The sequence below is a fragment of the Pempheris klunzingeri genome, chromosome 17 (genome assembly GCF_042242105.1).
Source record: "Pempheris klunzingeri isolate RE-2024b chromosome 17, fPemKlu1.hap1, whole genome shotgun sequence".
Classification (NCBI taxonomy): domain Eukaryota; kingdom Metazoa; phylum Chordata; class Actinopteri; order Acropomatiformes; family Pempheridae; genus Pempheris; species Pempheris klunzingeri.
Window position 1 is genome coordinate 17,954,592 of NC_092028.1, and position 19,065 is coordinate 17,973,656.

At 42.7% G+C, this 19,065-nt stretch overlaps 2 protein-coding genes across 4 annotated transcripts; both read right to left on the reverse strand.

Annotated features, from left to right (window-relative positions):
• Window positions 1-236: 236 nt before the first annotated feature.
• Window positions 237-15,283, reverse strand: LOC139217203 (transcription factor MafG). Of its 2 annotated transcripts, none has more exons than XM_070848512.1 (3): window positions 15,189-15,283; window positions 4,698-4,770; window positions 237-4,596 (listed from the first exon to the last, which is right to left on the reverse strand). In XM_070848512.1, the coding sequence occupies exons 2-3, from the start codon at window positions 4,731-4,733 to the stop codon at window positions 4,144-4,146; spliced, it is 489 nt and encodes a 162-aa protein (XP_070704613.1). In that variant the 5' UTR covers window positions 4,734-4,770; window positions 15,189-15,283; the 3' UTR covers window positions 237-4,143. The 2 variants fall into 2 exon arrangements, with proteins under 2 accessions (XP_070704613.1, XP_070704614.1); XM_070848513.1 differs by lacking the exon at window positions 15,189-15,283 and adding an exon at window positions 14,427-14,487.
• Window positions 15,284-15,779: 496 nt separating this feature from the next.
• pycr1a (pyrroline-5-carboxylate reductase 1a) lies at window positions 15,780-19,065 on the reverse strand. Of its 2 annotated transcripts, XM_070847726.1 has the most exons (8): window positions 18,938-19,065; window positions 18,633-18,704; window positions 18,429-18,499; window positions 18,092-18,271; window positions 17,137-17,358; window positions 16,952-17,044; window positions 16,368-16,531; window positions 15,780-16,095 (listed from the first exon to the last, which is right to left on the reverse strand). In XM_070847726.1, the coding sequence occupies exons 2-8, from the start codon at window positions 18,697-18,699 to the stop codon at window positions 15,924-15,926; spliced, it is 969 nt and encodes a 322-aa protein (XP_070703827.1). In that variant the 5' UTR covers window positions 18,700-18,704; window positions 18,938-19,065; the 3' UTR covers window positions 15,780-15,923. The 2 variants fall into 2 exon arrangements, with proteins under 2 accessions (XP_070703827.1, XP_070703828.1); XM_070847727.1 differs by lacking the exons at window positions 18,429-18,499; window positions 18,938-19,065 and having other exon boundaries at window positions 18,633-18,691.

The following is a 19,065-nucleotide window of genomic DNA, read 5'->3' on the forward strand; positions in this document are numbered from 1 at the left end:
CCAGCGGCTTTTTTTGGATCACAGAAAAAGAAATCGTGCCATCTAAATGATCGCTGTCTTCTAAAACCCACCCTGGACGGCAAAGAGCCTTCCCCGCCAGTTTATTTTTACAAGTATCAAACTGGGTCAATGACGCCACAGAATATGACAAAACCCAATTTCAACAGTGTTTAAAAGCCTCCAAAGACAGAGCAGTAGTGCTTAAAATGCTTTTTCAAAACATTTTATTGGTCTTATAGAAAATAAAGTAAGCTGTATCAACAAACATACAATATATACATCAATAACTTAGACACCTCAGAGAATCACGTTTAAATCCACAGTTGTTACTGTATATATGAATACATAGTACTTATCTACAGATTGCAAAAAGTACAATAATTTAATTTATAAATAGTTACAATTAACTATTGTCTGTTTTCATACAAAGTACTGCAATATTTTATTACAACCCATACAGAAAAATAACAAAACAGATTATTAACTTTGTATTACTCGCTTTAGTCAGATTTTTATACCTTTGAAACACAGACCCACTCCATGGAGTTAGAGGGAAAAAACCTGCACAGTCCACTGTTTACAAAGCATAATTTCATGAAAAAAGCAAATGTCTTGAGAGCTATTAAATTCAACTGCCACACAAGTGCTGTTATTTATCCTCTCTAACATGATAAAAACAGAAAAAAAGAAAAGAAAAGAAAAGAAAAAAAAACGATAACCAATTAAAAATGAAATCTGCAGAACAAATTACAGTGTTAAGATCAATTTCAAATACACACTGGACACATAATGGGAACAGAAATGCTGTGGATGATGCTACAGCAAACGACGAGCATTAATGACTGGTGTAGCAGCAGAGGAACCTCAAACGTACAAAACACACACACGCGCACGCACACACACACACACACACACACAGGCATACCAAAGAGAAAAAAAAAATATTGCAAGTGGCCCTTGTGACAAAAATCTACTGTAGCATCCATTTCACTCAGTGCATTTACACAACAGCAATATCTTTCAGTGAGATATCCAAGTCCAATTTATGGATCCGGTAATTCAACTAATTTAAGACCAGAGTAATTAGTGAGTAAGGCTTGAGTGCATCTGTCCCATGATTCCTTGAAAAACACTGTAAGCCATTACAGTTTTAAACATGTTAGCTACTATAAACAAGGGCCAATTGCTCTTCCTTTAGGGATTTAAAATCTGAGGACAAAATAAAATCACGTTACAAAAAAAAAAAAATGTTTTTACAAAACAGCAAGAATTATTAAATAACAGACCATAGTCACTTTGACAATATTGATTACTCTTACATCTACTCTTTCACACCTTTCCACTGAGTTGCATATTAAGGGTCACTTTTTCACAATGGTCATTAATACCTACTGTAGCTACATATTATACACCTGTATGTGTGAGAGAGAGACTCGTCATCTCTAGCGGAGATTAAGAGATTGGTCGACGGTGCCACTCGAACACCTTAAAGACACTTGACACGAAAAAAGATTCACTCCACAAGACTGCCACAGCAATAAGGACGCCAACATCAATACTGGGCTATGTCAAGAGTCAGATATATATTTTCCCACAGTTAACCAGTCAATGTAGATAGCTAAGCATGTTGACAAAGTGAGGATAAAATACTCGCGCACGGACAGTATAACCAGCACCCAGGTCTCTGGCATTGAGTTTTGCTGAGGCGTAGTTTTAAGAGCGACTGTAGATTAACACCTCGCCGACACTGTGAGACATTCTGACCAGCAGGAGAGTGAGATCTGAATGAAGTGCATTTTTGTTAACGGTATCACAAAACTGCTTTCACCTTGAGGTGTAACACTCCTTCACTGTTAAAATTCCTTTTAGAGGATCAGGAGAGTGATGTGACACTTGGCACAGAGGGAGCGCTGCTGGCAGCTGCTGTTGATTGTAATTCTACGTGGTCGTGCTGTGTCTCTTTCCGAGTGTGGATTGAAGCCCTTTATGACATGCTTATTATAAAAATAAAAGGAGGAAAAAAAAAAGAAAGAAGAAATGAACAGAGCTGCCATCCCTGCCTGCTTTCTTCTCATCTCGAATGGTTTGTTCATTTTTTGAGTCACCTGTTTTGTCCTGAGCAAAACAAGCAGAAGCTTAGTGCATACGAACCCTCAGCCAAACCCTACCGCTTTTAATCTGAAAATCTGGGGACCAGGGGACAAATTTACACAAGTGATGCTGCGCCATTTGGCGGTTACCCTTTCAAATCCATTGATGTATTTAGAGAGAAAAAGACTTCACATTTTATTTTATCTCTCAAAAGCTAAATTTGAAGGGCTGTTCATTTCCATTCCTGCGATCTAATTCACGCCAATTAAGCGGCTGGAATGAAAACAATACCGAATCTCCCCAAGAATGAAATCATTTACCTCCAGGTTACAGAGGATGTTTTTAGAGGGCATCCAGCACCAGGCGCGGCCATTATTCAGATTCTGCAATGACGGTATCACTTTAAGCTTCAGGTAAAAGTGTTTTGAGTTAATGTTCACTGGCGCCGTTTCACCCAATTCTGTCTTACATTGGCTCAATGTGGTAAACTCTTAAATGACAATATGATTTGTAACTAACACCAAGGAAGCGGAGGATATCACAGATGCCAATACGCACAAAGACAATTGACCTTGTTTACACCACCTAGTTTAGCTCTACAGATTTGTTTTAAATAGCACAGCATTGACATCTATACAGTGAACAACACTGCCAACTTGTCACTTACACATCACATCACGCGCTACCCCACAGTACGCGCCTAGTCACTAGAAAAAAGCTATCAGACTTCAATAGTAAGCCACTTTCGGTACAATTGCAAAAAAGATGTCACAGGATTTTTTTTTTTTATGTTTTCTTTATCTGTATTTCTATAAACAATGGAAGGTAATCTATCTAGTAATAAAAACCAAGAACTCAACATTAGACAAAGTTTTCTACACCTTAACAATTCAAACAGTAAAGCTTGTGTAAAGATTTTCTTTTGGAAATATCTGATGGCCCTGTCGACAAGTAATTACAAAAAATGCAATATATATCTTTTAAACAAAACAACTTGAACATATTTTCTCTATGAGCAAAAATTATGTCTCAAAATGTTTGTGGTTTTCACTGTCCCCACAAAACACGAGGATATTACTGTTATAACATTCAGGTTTTCAGATATTGTAGAAGAATCTTGTCATATTGGAATGGCACTCAGCTCTGGAACAATATCATTAAGAACTGCTGATCATTTTTAACGTTTTCCCACTTAACCATAAATATGCAAGACCTCTTTGTATTTTCAGTGCATACATATATTATTGCATCTACCAGTCATATTGATAATGACAAGTTCATTAAAGCCTGTCACAGACGCATAAACAGAAATGAATGCTAGATTTGGGAGCATTATTTCATACTTATATTCCTGACAGACGACCAACAAAATCACAAATTGGACTAATTTACTAGTTTTGGGTTAGTCAGGCTGTTTTGAAGACATCTGTAGCATCCACGCCGAGAGTTTGCAACCGTTTGTTACTTATCCCAATTGAAGTCAGTGCATAATAACAAGCATGGGGGTTCATAGTGAGACGTGTGCTGGCTCTTATGTTGTGGAACAGGCAAGGAGTAATGTCTTATTTTACTGGTTGTGATAAGCTGTGAGACTCTGCAAATGCCAATTCTCAGGGACGGAAAAAAACACAAGAGCCCAGTCTTAAGGAAAAAGATACGTCACATGGTGCACCTCATCAAAAATCAACAATTCAACATATTAACAATATGAATTTGATACCACTTTGCACCACCCAATATTGCCTTCTTGAATATTTGTGACCGCAATTTGCTTTTTAAATGAAATGTCTCAGTATTGCCAATTTGTCGCCATTCCTCAGCAACCAGCTGTGATCTCCCAAATTGTCCAAGTCGATTGTGTCACTCTAAAGCACGATATGTCTGCTGACAGGTACAGACTGCTGAGTCACACTTTAAGAGTGAATTTGGGAAGCATATTGTTAGTGTAAGTGACAATGGTTAAGACTGAGAACTTACACAGGCAATCCTGCGCCATGTTACAATGCACTGACTAGTTTAGTCTTGAAAATCTTCGTCCCGTCTTTTTTGCTACTACGACCTAGCCTCCGTTTTGGATTTGACGATGGTGATGACGCTGGTGGCACCTACTTTACCAGGGATGAGGGGCCCTATGACGGAGGCCATAGGTCCCCTGGCTGACGTGACGGGGTTGCGGGCCACAGTCCTGGCAAAGCTCTGGAGGGCCTCATATTTTGAACGCAGAGCGTCAAGCTCCACCTTCATGCTGGCGTTCTCTGTGGCTAGCTTGTCCACTTCCTGCTGCAGTTGAGCCTTTTGCTTCTCCAGCTCCTCCTTCTGGGTGACGCGCTTCACCCGGCAGCTGGCTGCATAGCCCCGGTTCTTCAGGGTACGCCGCCGCTGCTTCAGCTGAAGGATTTCCTCCTTTGTCAGGCCCCGTAGATGCTGGTTCAGCTCGCGCACTGACATGGTCACCAGCTCATCATCTGTCAAGCTGGTGCCATTTTCCCCTGGCTCCCGCTTCACCTGGGGATGGGAATTAGTTAGCGTTAGTTAGCTTTTATCATTGGCATAGAAGATTCTTCACACCTTGATAAATATAATTCTATTTCATACGTGCTAATTACCTTCAAGGCCTTGTTTCCCTTGTTTGTGGTAGTCATGCCACAAGAGCCGTGTCCGCCTGTACTGCTGGCTGGTCTGTGGGAAGGAAAAGTCACTATCAGTACATAGAGCAATACCAGAAAAATGCCTGAAGGAGAATATTTCTGTGAAACACATAAAACAGTATTTTCTGGCAAAGAAGCTACAGCATGACTAAGTCCTTCAAATATACAAGGCACAAAGTGGGTCAAGGACTTAACGCTTCCTTGTAAGTGATGCCAAGTCTGTTCAGCTAGTGGTACCTGGACTATTACTGCACCTGTCACTGTGAACAAATAACTTGGTGGTTTGCTTTTCCTCCTTCAAAATAGGCCTTTCACTTGAATCCTGCATTGCATTTAAACTGCAGCATGGCGAGTCACGACGAGCATGACATTTAGTTGGCTGGCAGCAATACACAGTGATTTCTTGGAAACCAAAACTCAAGAGAAGTCACTTTCGTTAAGTGCAGCCTCTCAGAGCAGAAACAGCAGAGGACGTGGATGGACTACAACAAAGCCCTCAGCCGTAGTACTGTACATACAACCTCAGCTAAAATGCATTCACAGAAGGACACAGGGCAGGTTTTCAGCTAATGTGCGAGCTATCCAGTCTAGACAGTCGCACCTGTCTAGATTTGGCTGGTGTGCGACTGTAATCCCATAAATCAATGAAAAAGGGATATGCTGTAACTACTGCAGAGCCTCAGCTACCATCCAGAATAACAGGGCTGCACTGCAGTTTATTCTGTCATGTCAGTACTGAGGGAACACCAAGAGAAGCCGTGCAGGCGAGAAATCTAACCTACTGGTGTTAAGACAGGCAGAAGGTTGGGTGCCTTCCACCGTGTGAGCTCTGTCACAGGATAAGCACACACACACACACACACACACACACACACAGTTGTGGCCCTGGGTGCTTTACACTATACACGGTAAATGCTGTGTCAGCGACACAGGCACCCACCACAGTCAGCCCAGCCAGCACATTGCCTCTGTAAGCTGATTTACACAGCCCAGCAGTGTGTGTTTGTGCTGAGCACATAAACAAATGCATGTGGGCTCTTACAACTTTTTAGCATCAAAACAGGAAGCAAAAGAATCCTAAAAAGAACTACTGTCAATGTGTGCATGTGTTTATATTCTACAAGCCCATTATGTACCATGTATATGTATGATGTGTGCAGAGAAGCACAGAGAGGGAAGGGAAAAAAAGTGATGAGTCTTAGCTCAGAAATGTACTAAGATGGCCAGGATATTTCCATGGCAACAAAAGGGTGCTACAGGTGGACCGGTCACCTGAGCCAAACAGGGAGAGACAGACGCTTGTTAAAAATGACCTGAATACGACACTATCACACAGGCTGGGGACATAACATGAGGTCAGATTGTGACTTGCATTCTTGATGCTTCCACTTCAAAAAGTCCTCTGGCTCCACATGAAACAGCAATGTTTCCCTATGCTGCAGATGCCCGTATAAAAAGCCTTTCACGTTCTGCGGAGGACTTTTTAAATGTGATACTTTCATCCCTGTTGGGCTGGCTATGAATAGCTGACTGATAGTAACACCTACCTTTCACCGGCCTTTGTGGTGACTCATTTCCAGTAAGCATTTGGACCACAGATGCAAAACATAATGGGATAATGGTCTGCCTGATGATGCACAGATAATGGACAAATAGACAGGAAAGTACTCCACTAATAGCTGCTGGGATGAGTGTAAAAAAAAAAAAAAGGCTGCTTCTTCCAAATTTCATATAAGCCTATCATTTTCCCCTCAGCCGCCTAGACCCAACATTGTTCAAACACCAGTTGGAATCTTGAAAATGCTGCGAGATGGCACATTGTCCAGGTTGAAGAGGCGTACTCTGTCACACAGCTGTGTGTGGTAACATAGTAGGCATGGCTTGGCACGCTGAAAGCTCACCATATGACACAGTAGAAGGATTGCGCCCAGGCTGCAACCCTCCAGCACAGGCTGCTGCCAACAGACGGCTACCAATGACAGGGCATGGCAGCACAACACAGACAAGGTCCAATGCACAGCTGCTCCCTTCCACTACCAGGCATGTCATACCTCACAGTGACAAAGAGGCACGCTCGCACAAACACACAGAGGAAAAGGAAGGGAAAGTACACCTGTAATTTTCCATCAAAGAAGTGACAGGGAAATTTCAGACTTGCAGCACTCATTTAATTGCAACAGAATACCCTTGCATTTGACAAGTTCACCCTCTTAACAGTGGCAATCGAGGAGAGCAGACACCAGTGTCTTCCTTGCGCACATGCATTAGCTCCTTTTAATGATTTCTGGTCTTTTTGTGTGTGCCGAGCAAGAGGAGCAAGGGGAGCACGAGGCGAAAGCTGCAGCTCGGAGCAAAGGGCCAGCAGAGGTAGGGAGCAAGCGCAGGGACGCAGACGTCTTTTGTAGGTGCTTGCTGAATTTTTATGAATCGCCTGGAAGAACGCTGACAAATCAGAGCTGATTGCTTGTGGAGGAGAGACATCACACCCACAGGAAATAGAAATCGCTGAGTGTGGTCACCTAGAGAAAGAGAGGGAGGGGATGGTGAGAGAGACGGAGAGAGAACGAGAGAGCGGGGTGAGAAGAAAAGAGAGACAGAGAGAGAGTGAGAGAGGGAGGGAGAATGAGAGAGAGCAAACAGTCTTGTGAAAAATGCATGCTCGACACATTTAGAGGAGCTTGAGAAGAACAGGTTGAGGAAAAAAAAAAAAAATACTGATCTCAGCAAGGACCAAAACCAAGGTGCCAATTAGGAAGTTGTGAAGTTGAACTAACACGACGAGAGCAACCCAGCCAACCTTCACAAGCTGTCTGTGTTCATCTGAATCTATAGAGGGCAGCTCTTGAAGGTGGGGTCGGCTTAGGTTGAGACTCAAGGGTGGGGGGGTGGGGGGGCTCTGGTGGGATAAATGCTGATGTGACATGATAGGTCCGGCCTTGAGCCCGTGTCATGCTTTAATGATCTCATTCCCTCCACAGGATCTCTCCAGGGGGCTGCCAAGGATGGACACCATTAGCTAGGGGACCCTTTGTTGAGGGGGAACCGAGGCTACAGCATCCACGCTCTGCGTCCCCTGATGAATATTTATCACTGTCGTTCACCGCCTAAGGTGGGGGTGGGAGACAGGGGCGGGGGTGGGAGGCTGAATAAAGATGCTCAGGAGGTGATTCTTCAAGGATACATCCAAGGCTCTTCCATCAACGGCTGTCTCAAAATGGCGGTAGGCTGGTGGGGGTGGTGGGTTGGGGGGGTGGGGGTGGATTTGTGGTACTCGAGGTGGTGCACATGGTGGTTCAGGGGCTGCAGGGAGAGCCAGCTCCACTTGACAGCAGTGTAACAAGATTATCAGGGCCATAAGAGCAAACAAAAACCCCAGCAACCTGCCTCAGAATCCAGATTACGACAGCGCCTGCTCTCTGAATACTAAACACGACTGGGGAGGACTAACAGGGCGGGGGCTTCACTGAGACATGACAGTGGATTGCATATCACGTAACTAATCACATGCACATGTATCCACACAGAGACAGATTACCAAAACCACACAAGCACATATAAATTTAACTTGTCATGATCAATTCCTGAGAAGAAGCGTCCGAGCACTTGGCACTGGCAGCTTGCTAATGAAGTGAATAAAACTAGACAGTGGAGGTGCATGCTGATGAAAGACTGTTTTCAGGAGAGCACAAGCAGCATCCAACAATGGCAACTCAGTTCTGTGAAACTAACAGCTGAATATCATCTCACACCAAACAATGCATTTCGCTCCAAAAGAAAAGACGCACAATGTGGCTCATTTCGCCCTTATGCCTGGTTTAAATTTCTTTCCTTTGCCATGACCAGTCCAGGCTTGTAAAGGCTTGTGCAGCCACGAGGAGAGACACAGGAGCTATGGCCCAAATGTAAATTAAGCCCGAGATGACAGAATGGTTAAGCAGAATTTCCAATCCATTGTCCATTGCAAAACCTGCACATCTTAGACGATTAACACGACACAAAAGGAGAGAGCTGGATGTGAAATCAGTATGATCACCTATTCAGTTTCCTTGATCAATAATGTATGAGACTTGTAGCCTCTCGCTCCATTATCATGAACTTTCCACAGGAAATAGAATGGCGATGACCGCGAAGATACCGAAAAGCACATGATTAGATGAATGTGTGAAAAAGAAATGTCAGCACTTTCTCATTAAGCTTTGGCTCATTAATTTATACTTGGTGCTTATTTGTTCTTCTGTCCACTTGCTCTTTCAGGGCTGAGATGCTTAATGCAGTCAGCCAACCTCGTCACCCAGTATGCCATAAATAGCAATTCTCAACACTTCATGCCTGATCAGAGCCACTACTTTTACTCCCTCCCCTCTAGTTCGGAGTTGAAAAGATCGCCTAGATATTCGGATCTAATCATTCCTCCCTTCAGCTGAGTGAAGTCAATTATCGAGCAAGCGGCATATGCGGAGTGCCATTTAACTGAAAATTAAAAATCAGACTCCTCTGATAGCTGTGGAAGAGTTACTGGAAGACTGGTGTAAACTTGAGAAAAAACACTGCGAGAGTGAGTCTGTGGGAGAGAAAGGTACGATGGGAAGAGGGGAGGGAAGCTATTAACTACTAAGTATTCAGAGCGTGAAATAAGAGTGACAAAAAGAGGGAGAGGGGAAATCATTCAGCAGCTTTCAGAGGGAAATGTGATACGCTTGTAGTAGAGGGGAAATACTAAGCCAATACTTTTGAACAGTGGAGGTTCAGGGTAATGCTTAAGTAGCAGTTAACGAAAGTCTTATGTCTGCCTTTTGGAAGGCCTGACCCTTAATATAAACACGGTATGACTACACCTGAAGAGTTAGTACAGTCTGCATCGTCCCAACGCTGCTCTCACCTGCAAATGATGCTCGACAAACAGACGGATGCTGACATCTAATCATGACACTCTACATTCAACATTAATAGAAATCAGTAAAGACAAAAATACGTTCTAAAACCAAATTTAGGACTCATCCAAGGATTTGGTGTCTGTTGCTCCAGAAGTGCCCTTTCCCCCCTCACACACAAATTTGAAATGTGAAAAAGACAGACTGAATTTTTACCTGCTGCATAAAGCCAGTGAGAAATCATGCAGGTGCTAAAGCTTATTTATTAACACCTAAACCTGGGCCACTTGCTTTAGCCTCCATGTTTACAAAGCATTGCATTTTAACTGAGACCAGGATTAATGTTCAGTCTAATACAATATAAAAATTACAACCTTTATCCTGGACCTTTTTGGGTATTAATTTTGTAATAAAATTACTTTGATGCCTTCGTTTGGAGAAGTAAAAGTAAAAGAGATTTTTTTAAAAAAAACAACAAACATAATAGCAGTAATAGTGGTAACAATCAAAGCACCAACATGCTAAATAGTCCAATCATTCCTAAAAATATTAGATTCGCCTATCAGGATTCATGCAAATAATAATAGGCAAATAACTATCTAATCAAAGCGTGATAATTCTGTTCCAATTTTAGTACATTTTCAAGATTGCTCTGCTTGAAGTCTATCTTAAACTATGAAATATTTCTGGTTGCAGATGGAGACAAACAATAGGTGATAAAGCAGAGGAAATTAAATGTCTGTAGATATTCTCTAACTTTACGTAGTATCCCGCTGAACAACATTCCACATCTGATGATCACATTTTTTTTTCTCGGCAGACGTTCACATACATGGCTGAACATTATTTGTCACACGGTGAAAATAGACACCACAACATGATGCACTGTTATAAATGCTGCCCCTGAAAAAAGTCCCATATGGAACCTAGTGAGATACACCATGCAGAAGAGCATGTGGTACATTTATTTATGTCTGGAATTTGCATCCAGTTCATGTGGTTTACAGTGAAAACATGAATCACCGCCCTCAAGGGATTTTGTATTTTCTGAAGTCACTGATAATGTGAAGCTTCTGTAAAAAGGGACTTGGGTTGGACTGGTTTGCATTAACCAATGCTTCGATACATACAGAATCTATTTCCAAGCTCAGTAGCTGCTGTTTACTCTTGGAGCTGCTCTGTTAGTACAAGCAGTAGGACAGGAGAGGAGACTTCATTGGCCTTCCACTGTATCTGCCTGGAGGACTTGATTAAACAGGAAGAGAATAGCTCTTGATACTTCGGCCTTGCACTAGCAGAGGAAGTAAGGGTTGCAGGCAACCCACACACTGACAAAATATCCAGGAGCTTTACTACACTGGTTGCATACATATTAAATGCATATTGCATTGACCTAACAGCTACAACACAGCTTTAGCAGCACAAAAGGCTAAACTAGAACAGAACATTTCAACACATTTTAATGCTATTGAAGGGAAAATAATACTGAAATAATTCACATCGATGAGTGGCGTCACGGCATGGCTGTTATTTGAGGCGATTTCCCTTCAAGTGAAACGTGTGATAAAGCCATCAAACAACAGAGCTCTGCAGCATCGCTGAGAAAAAGGGAAGAATACAAACAAAACAAAGAGAAGTAATGCATCATCTTATTTTTTTTTTTCCAGAGGAGTGCTTTGATTCAAATGTAGTCAGTTAGCAGAGTTATTACCTGAAAGTAACAAAGATGCTAATTTCTATTAATAACACTGCCATCGCTCAGTTCAAATTATGGCAAGTGATTGATGATGTCTGCCTCCAGGTTATTTGATGACACCTCATACTCAATGTGGTTGTCAAAATATCACTATTACGTCATTCAGCATACAGTCTGAATTAATAGCCATGCGTACCAAGAATTTTAACGACAATCTGCCTGAACTGATCAATGCAATGAGGGGATTTCTCAAAGTAACCCTCCTCTCAGTTCCTCTCATATTTTAGTCTGAATTAAAGCTTAAATTACAAATTTAATCACAAATCAAATAATGTAGAAGAGGAAAAAAAAAAAAAAAAAGATAGTTAAATGTGTGTGTCCATCCACAGATAAAACGTTTCCTCTTGAGCATGAAAGCGAACCTGCTCACTCTGTGTTACCACAGGAGCTTCAGCTAAATAACAACTAAATAAATATCACATAAATAACTCCATATTGAATTCGGCGATTGTGGTTGCCAGGAACAGTGTTTATTGATTTTATTTTTGTGACTGCGCTTTTCTAAATTAGGAGTATTTGGTGTACAACATCAATACCTCACATTTTTAAAATAAGATTGTCATTTTGACAGTAATTTTTTTTTTATTTATTTCACTATTTATATACTGCTACATTCATATAAAAAATATTAATGTTGAACCCTGCTGTGCGGATAGTAAAAATTATTATTAAAAAAATATAGTTGGTATTTATTTGGGAAGAAGTAATTTACAAAGAATCTGTTGATTCTTACCACAGATCACTACAGGCAGCACTAGTGGCACTTAACTGATCTGCCTGAGCTCCGTTCCACTACAGGTTATACACTGCTTATCTCCAAACTGAGTCTCAATAAGAAAAACATATACACATCCATCCCAGAACATATCAGGATATGGGGAGAAAAGTCACATTTTGTCTCCTAAAACTCAAAAATGCATGGAAACTGACATTTTCTTCCACGCCTCATTCATAGTTAAATTCCAGCTTGGCTTCTTACACAAGTATGGGTACGGTTAAATCACTTGTTTTTTTTTTTTTAACTTCAGTTCACCACTGATGTGTCTCAAACATTAATCAGCCAAGATAAAAGTAGGTTACATGAAAAACAGCAGCTAGAGCACGGCTCTACACTTATGTTCTCCGTGTTCTGTCTGTTATTGGCTAATCTAAATTATGAACACACAGAGGGCAATAATGAACATGCCAAGTTTAACCCAAGTTCCAAACAGAAATTCATCAAACACACTGGATGAAAGTATTACTTTGAGAAGTGGAGCGGGCATATCGCAATGCTAAGCAATCATAATCCGCACTACACTTGCAAGAGGTTTCATCACCAGCATTCCCTCCCTATTGCAAAAAAAGGGGGAAAAAAAACTATATTGATCTTTTTCTCCCTTCCTTCCAGGCATTCCCATTTCCCTGTGCGGCTTAAGCAGCACTTTTGTGGACAAATCCCACATTTGTGTTCCTTTCTGGAGGCTATTAATTGTCCTGAATAGGCGTAACTACTCCCAAGGCACAGCTGTGTTGGCCATACAGAGGTGTTGGTGGCCACACTGTATTCAATGCTGTGCAAAGTCTTGCCTCGTGTTTCATCAACCTCAAATATCCTCTTCAACCCTCCTATGCCTGCCCGTTCTGAGCAACACCACTGGGTATGAGCTGAGCACACGGTTCACCTCGATGGTATCCTGCCTTATTTTATCTTCGCTACCTCAATGCAAGAGGTGATAAATCTCAGAGCTGATCTCCACCACTCCCTGCCTCCATCCACACACCACTGCCAGCCCCATCGGGCTCTTATATGGGGCCTCATCTGTTCTTGTTACCTGCAGAGAAAGGCAGAGATGGGCATTACGCTTTATTGCAAAGCCCAGCTTCTGATGTAGGGACGGCCTGTCTGCTAAACACACTTCAATGCCCTGCTCGGATGAACAGAGATGATGAAATAAGTTGGATATCAGAGCAAGAATGGGCAACTTCTATCTGTTTAGCTCTGCCCATATATGCTCAACAGTTTCCAAGGTGACTTTTCAAATTGCACAGAGATTCTCCATGGATAATTCATTACCTGCCCTCCATAAGCGTGCACTCTAATAGGCAGCAAATTTCATCATGTCACACACAGGGAAACAAGAGCATCTGCCAACCTAAAATAAAAGAAATGAAGTGTTCTACTGCATTAAATAAATGATACAGGCAAGCTGGTACTCTATAGTAAATAGCGTACTGCTCAATAACAAAAATTTAAAACAGCACACACCAAAATACTCATTTCCTACATCAGCATTTTATTCCACATGCTACCTAAATTAGGTGTTGTTTCCAATTCATACATCCCATAATTACACATGACCCAATTTAAACAACCACTCATTGCAGGACTCCATTGTAACAACACAGGCATAATATATTGCTTATCATGCATTTTTTAATGGATCTGACATCGCAGTTGACACTTGAGCACTTAGTCTAGATGTACTCGCACCCCATTTGTTGATGTACATCATGACAGCGCTGCAATAAAACGCACATTCTCAGCTGAATGTAGATGAGGCTATTGATAAATGCATGATGGTCATCACTTGATGCTCGTGGCTTTGATGACTGACTTGCACGACAGATCAGCACCATTACGATCCATCCCTAATAACGGCGGCTTGGTGATAAACATCGACCCTTATCCACCGAGCAGACCTTTGTCCGGTGGTGCCATATTTCGGGGTGGATTCTGTGAACGTCTAAATACATCATTGTGATGATTCAGCACGATAAAAATACCGCTGCTTGTTTGTTGGCTCTGATAATAAAACAATACTGTGGGGTAACTGCCTGGATGTGATATTAAAGCCAAGGACGGCGGGTTTGGTTTGGCACTGCCATTGTTACAATTTAACCAGTGGTTAAATGAATTGTCACTTCAGGTGAACCAATTCAATACGAAAACGATGGCTTGAAAGATGAAAATCAATGCACACATTCAAAGCAGCGCCAAAGAACAACACACATTGCTCACATTTAACGCACCACCTTCATCTTTGGCAGGAATGTCAGGAGAAAATACTGGAAACCAACCTGATCTCGCTAAACCGCTGCCTCGGCTTGCTCTTGCTCCTCTTCACAACGAGGTGATGAAGCAGCAGGTTTGAAACAGCAAGAAGCGCATGAGTTGACAAACCACCGGGAAGCGCTGCGATACGGTGGACGCGCGACGCCTTGGCAAAGTATTTATCACCAAAAGCGACCTAGTTACACAGTTTTGACATTCCTCGACTCTGTCCCCAACCTCTCAACGCCTGCTTGTGAAAGTGGCAAACAACTCCCCGCCTACAAAACAAGCAAGCGAGGAAATCCCCGTGCTCAGCCGTCCTACTCCAACAGCAGCATTACGCAGCACCACGAGCGATTCCTCCACCGGGGGAAATCACCGTTTTACGCACGAAGCGGCTGGACGCGGCGCTGCACCAAACCCCCCGAAATCTGAATGACATGTGAGACTCGCGGCTCATGAGTGTGTACAAAAGGTTAGCTGCCATCTCAGCATAGTAGGAGCGAGAGTATCGTCAGCGCACAGCTGCTACAGTGCCACTTCCGGTGCGCGCTTTCAAAATAAAACCACCACTCCTGACACCAAGCGCGTCACTCGCTTCACTAGCGCGGCTGCTCTTACTTTGAAAATCCACCCGTGGTATAAATACAGCTAACTTGACTAGGATATATGTAAGAAGCTAGGTATGCTAGCCCATGGAGCTAGCCGCGGCCAGCTTGTCAGCGGCGAGGCGAAGGCATGCACACTCAGCATAACAACACCGACTCCGTTTGGGTTTGCAGACCCACCTGACTTTAAAAACGACGCTCTCTGGAGTTGCTGCTGTCAAAGTCCTCTTCTTCTGCCGTCGCGGCGGCGGCCGAACATCAGAGGAGACGTTCAATGTCCGTTTTCTCTGACAGAAGAAAGAGCGCGTCCAAACGCCAGCTCGTGCTCCCCTTGTTGATTCCTTTCTCTTGTATCGGAGCCAGACGTCATCGTGTTTGGTCACGTGTCTCCATTCATGAAGGCTTTTCTTTCCTCACAAGAAAAAACACATTTTAACCAAAAACATGCCTCCTGTTGTTACACTGCAGCTGCCAATACCTGTTCAGTGACTGGAAAACAGCTCTGCTGGGATTTACTGCTTCTCACTGAAATAAATCACACCCACAGAGTTTCTTTTTGTTATTATTAAATAATAAAAAGGCATCCTCGCAGGTGCACTGCGAGATGAAATATAGTATTTAGCAGGTATTTTTGAGTAGAACAATATTTCAACACAATTTTGAGACAATAAATAGAAGCTGAACAACTTCCAGACAACCGTGGTGCAAAGTTTACCACATCACTGCACTTGGCAAAGGAAATTTCATCACAAAGGAAAATATTGCTTATTGAAGTATCACAGCTTTCTTTATTAATCCACTCAGTTAGCTTATGTTTCAATATTCATCTGCCAGTAGTGGTTTATTTACAGCATGTACAGCATCTTCACTGATGTGACAGGTGACATTAAAATGGGCTGTGTCCCAGCGTGACGATCACTTCTTCTTGGGCTTGGGGTTACTGGGGTTGTTGAACATACTGATCCCACGAGATTTGACTCCAACAGCTTCTGCAGTCACTCCTGGCTGCTGCAGCACTTTGTCCAGAGTTGTCTTCTTTATGGCAGCAGGGGATATTTTCTCTTGGTCAGCCAAAAACTGAAGCTCCCTATTTGGACAACAGCAGGTCGTTTTGCAACATAGTATGGAATCTACATATTTAGCATTGTATCACTAGGTAATTAGTAACCAGAGAACTCTTATTGTAACACTATTTGCATATAGCTCCATCTGCTGTCTGAATCATAAGCATCAAAAGAAATAAATCACCCTTTGGCCATTCGTGTGTGACAATTAACTTAAAAGCATTTCTTGTGTATCCCTCTGACAGGAATTATGATTTGTTAGTTTGTTTGTTTCACACTTTTCTCATCAGCTTACCTTGTCCTGACGCAGGAGGCCTCCACAGCGTTGATCAGGAGGCTGCGGAAGCCGCCGCTCTCCATGACATGCAGGGCGTGGATGGTGGCGCCCCCTGGTGAACATACATTGTCCTTGAGCTGCCCCGGGTGTTGCTCTGAGTCCAACAGCATTCGAGCAGCCCCCTTTAGAGACACAGGAGCGGATATCCACATGAGACAACCAGAGTATTGCTAATGTCCTACCCAGCATGCATCTTTTATCAAAATACTACATAATAACAACCAAAGTGACACCTGTCAGCACTGTATATGGATTTTTAATTTTTGCAGAAACAGTGCGTTAAACTGTTTATATCAGATTGAAAATGGACCAAAGTGAGTAAAGACTGTCTAACTGGCACATTTTCCCTCATGACAAAGCCATAATGGCCCTATGTGCAATAATAAAGCAGATAAAACTGATTTAAAAACACAGCAAAGCTAGAGAACCTCCATTAAAACCACCCGAAGCAACTGTAACATAATGACACGGGAACCAAAATCACACACACAAAAACACATATACGGAAAAACAGAAATGTATTTAAAAGATAAAGCTGATACCAGCAGAGCTTGGGCTCCGAGGCGTACTGCCAGTCTCCTGGGCAGGCCCATTTTCACTCCACCATCAGCAAGAGCATCTACAGCTGTAAACGCCTGCAAGGCCACATTCATGATTGTTAGGGTGGTGGAATGAATGGATGGTACAGGTGAGGCGAAATTGTAAAAACACATATAGAAAGACTCACGTAAGCCGGACCGCTGCCGCTGAGGCCGGTGACGGCATCAATCAGGTCCTCTTCCACCTCAGTGCAGTATCCTACACTGGCCATCAGCTGCTCCAGAAGCTTCCCATCCTCCACTTCTGCATGGGTGCCTGTGGCGTACACGGTGGCACCCTCCCGCACCACCACTGGGGTGTTGGTCATGCAACGCATTACTTTTGGAGCCGTGCGATACTGCTGCAGCTTCTGTGAGGGATAACAACGCACTGAATTAATTGTCCTGGAATTATGGAGAGCAAGATGGTTGCTCAAAGGATCAATTATAGTTTCTGACTTCAATAAAATTAAGTTCAAATTTTATACACTGAGTCGATAGAATAGTTGACATTTAATCTGCCATGCAATATATTCTTTTTTTTTTTTTTTAAGACTACATGGCCTTCATTAAATGGAAATGCATGCGTGTTTCAAGTCCAAGCAGCTAACCAATGTCATGTTACAACATGTGACTGTTCTGCCTGAGGGTCTGCTGAGATCAGAGCGCAGAAACGCAGCGAGAGCCTCGTGTTAAAAATAAACAATTGAGCCAGAATTTCATAGGTATTAGCCACCATGTAGGGCTGAAAGATATGTAAAAACACAACTGATGATTAAGACATACCAGTCATAAAAAAAGAAAAAAAACACATCTGGGATTTTGATTATAAAACTGTGCAACACTATAATTTAAAAATGGATTTTCCCGGTCTTAACAGTAGCATTAAAGTTAAATGACCCAGTTTTCTGGAGTTATTTGACTTTTGCAGATGAATAAACAATGAATGCATCACATCCACATTACTGGTGGTTTCTTGATGGTACCATATAACCTCCACGTGCTATGGTGATTAAGTATTCTGCAAAAAAAATATCATTTTTTCCTCAATATTGACCAGCTGTGCTATTAACAATCCCTGCTCAGTGAGTAACGTGGGCTTGCCTTCTCTATGGAGCTGATGGTGACGCCTGCAGCACAGGACACAATAAGGTGCCGATCTTCGATGTCTGGTCCGATCTCATCCAGAACAAAGGGAATGATGTGTGGCTTCACGGCCAGGAAGAGGACATCGCTTTTGCTCACAGTCTCTTTGTTGCTGGTGGTGAAATTGACACCCATTTTCTGCATAAATGACATCTTTTAGTGCTTCAGCGGGCAGAAGTATAGACAGGAATTCATCACACACAAAGAAAAAACAAGGTTACATACCCTGAAACCCCACGAACAAACACATATTGAGAATTAAACAGCTCATACCCATGCCTAACAGTCTACCCACCCGCAGTCCCTGTACTGTGGGGAGGTCTGTGTCTGGGGAGCTGGCTGTGATTCTGTGGGTGGCAATCACGCCTTAAAGGGGGAAAAAAATAAAAAATAAAATGTCCAGAAATCATTTCAGTGTCTGATTGCAATTAACATACATAAACAACTCAGGTCGAATCTGAATTAAACACACATGGTCAAGGTATGCTTCAAAGCTCACCTGCAGCTGTGAAGCCTCTCACCAGAGCGTGGGCCAGCTGGCCTGCTCCTATGAAGCCCACACTCATTCTACCTGTGGGAGTTCAAAACACAAACTTTAGCACAGGTGTGTCAACTCTGTCTTCACGAAAACAGCGGAGTTTCTTTGTCTAACAGCGCGATGTGCAGCCGTGGGAGCTCCGTGCTGTAGTTGTAGGACAAACTCTTTACTTCCTTATAACGCAAAGCAAACGACGTGTCTGAAAACACACACGAGCAGCAGCCATGTTGCTGTGCAGTAAATACATCCGCAGTCAGGACACTTACGAATAAGCTGGTGAGCGCCGAAGTTGACCGGCTGACAGACCGAAACAGCGACTTCTTGACAGGAAACACCTGAATTCACAGCTCCGCCAACGTGGCCCGGCTGTCTGGCGCTCTCCTGTACCTGCGGA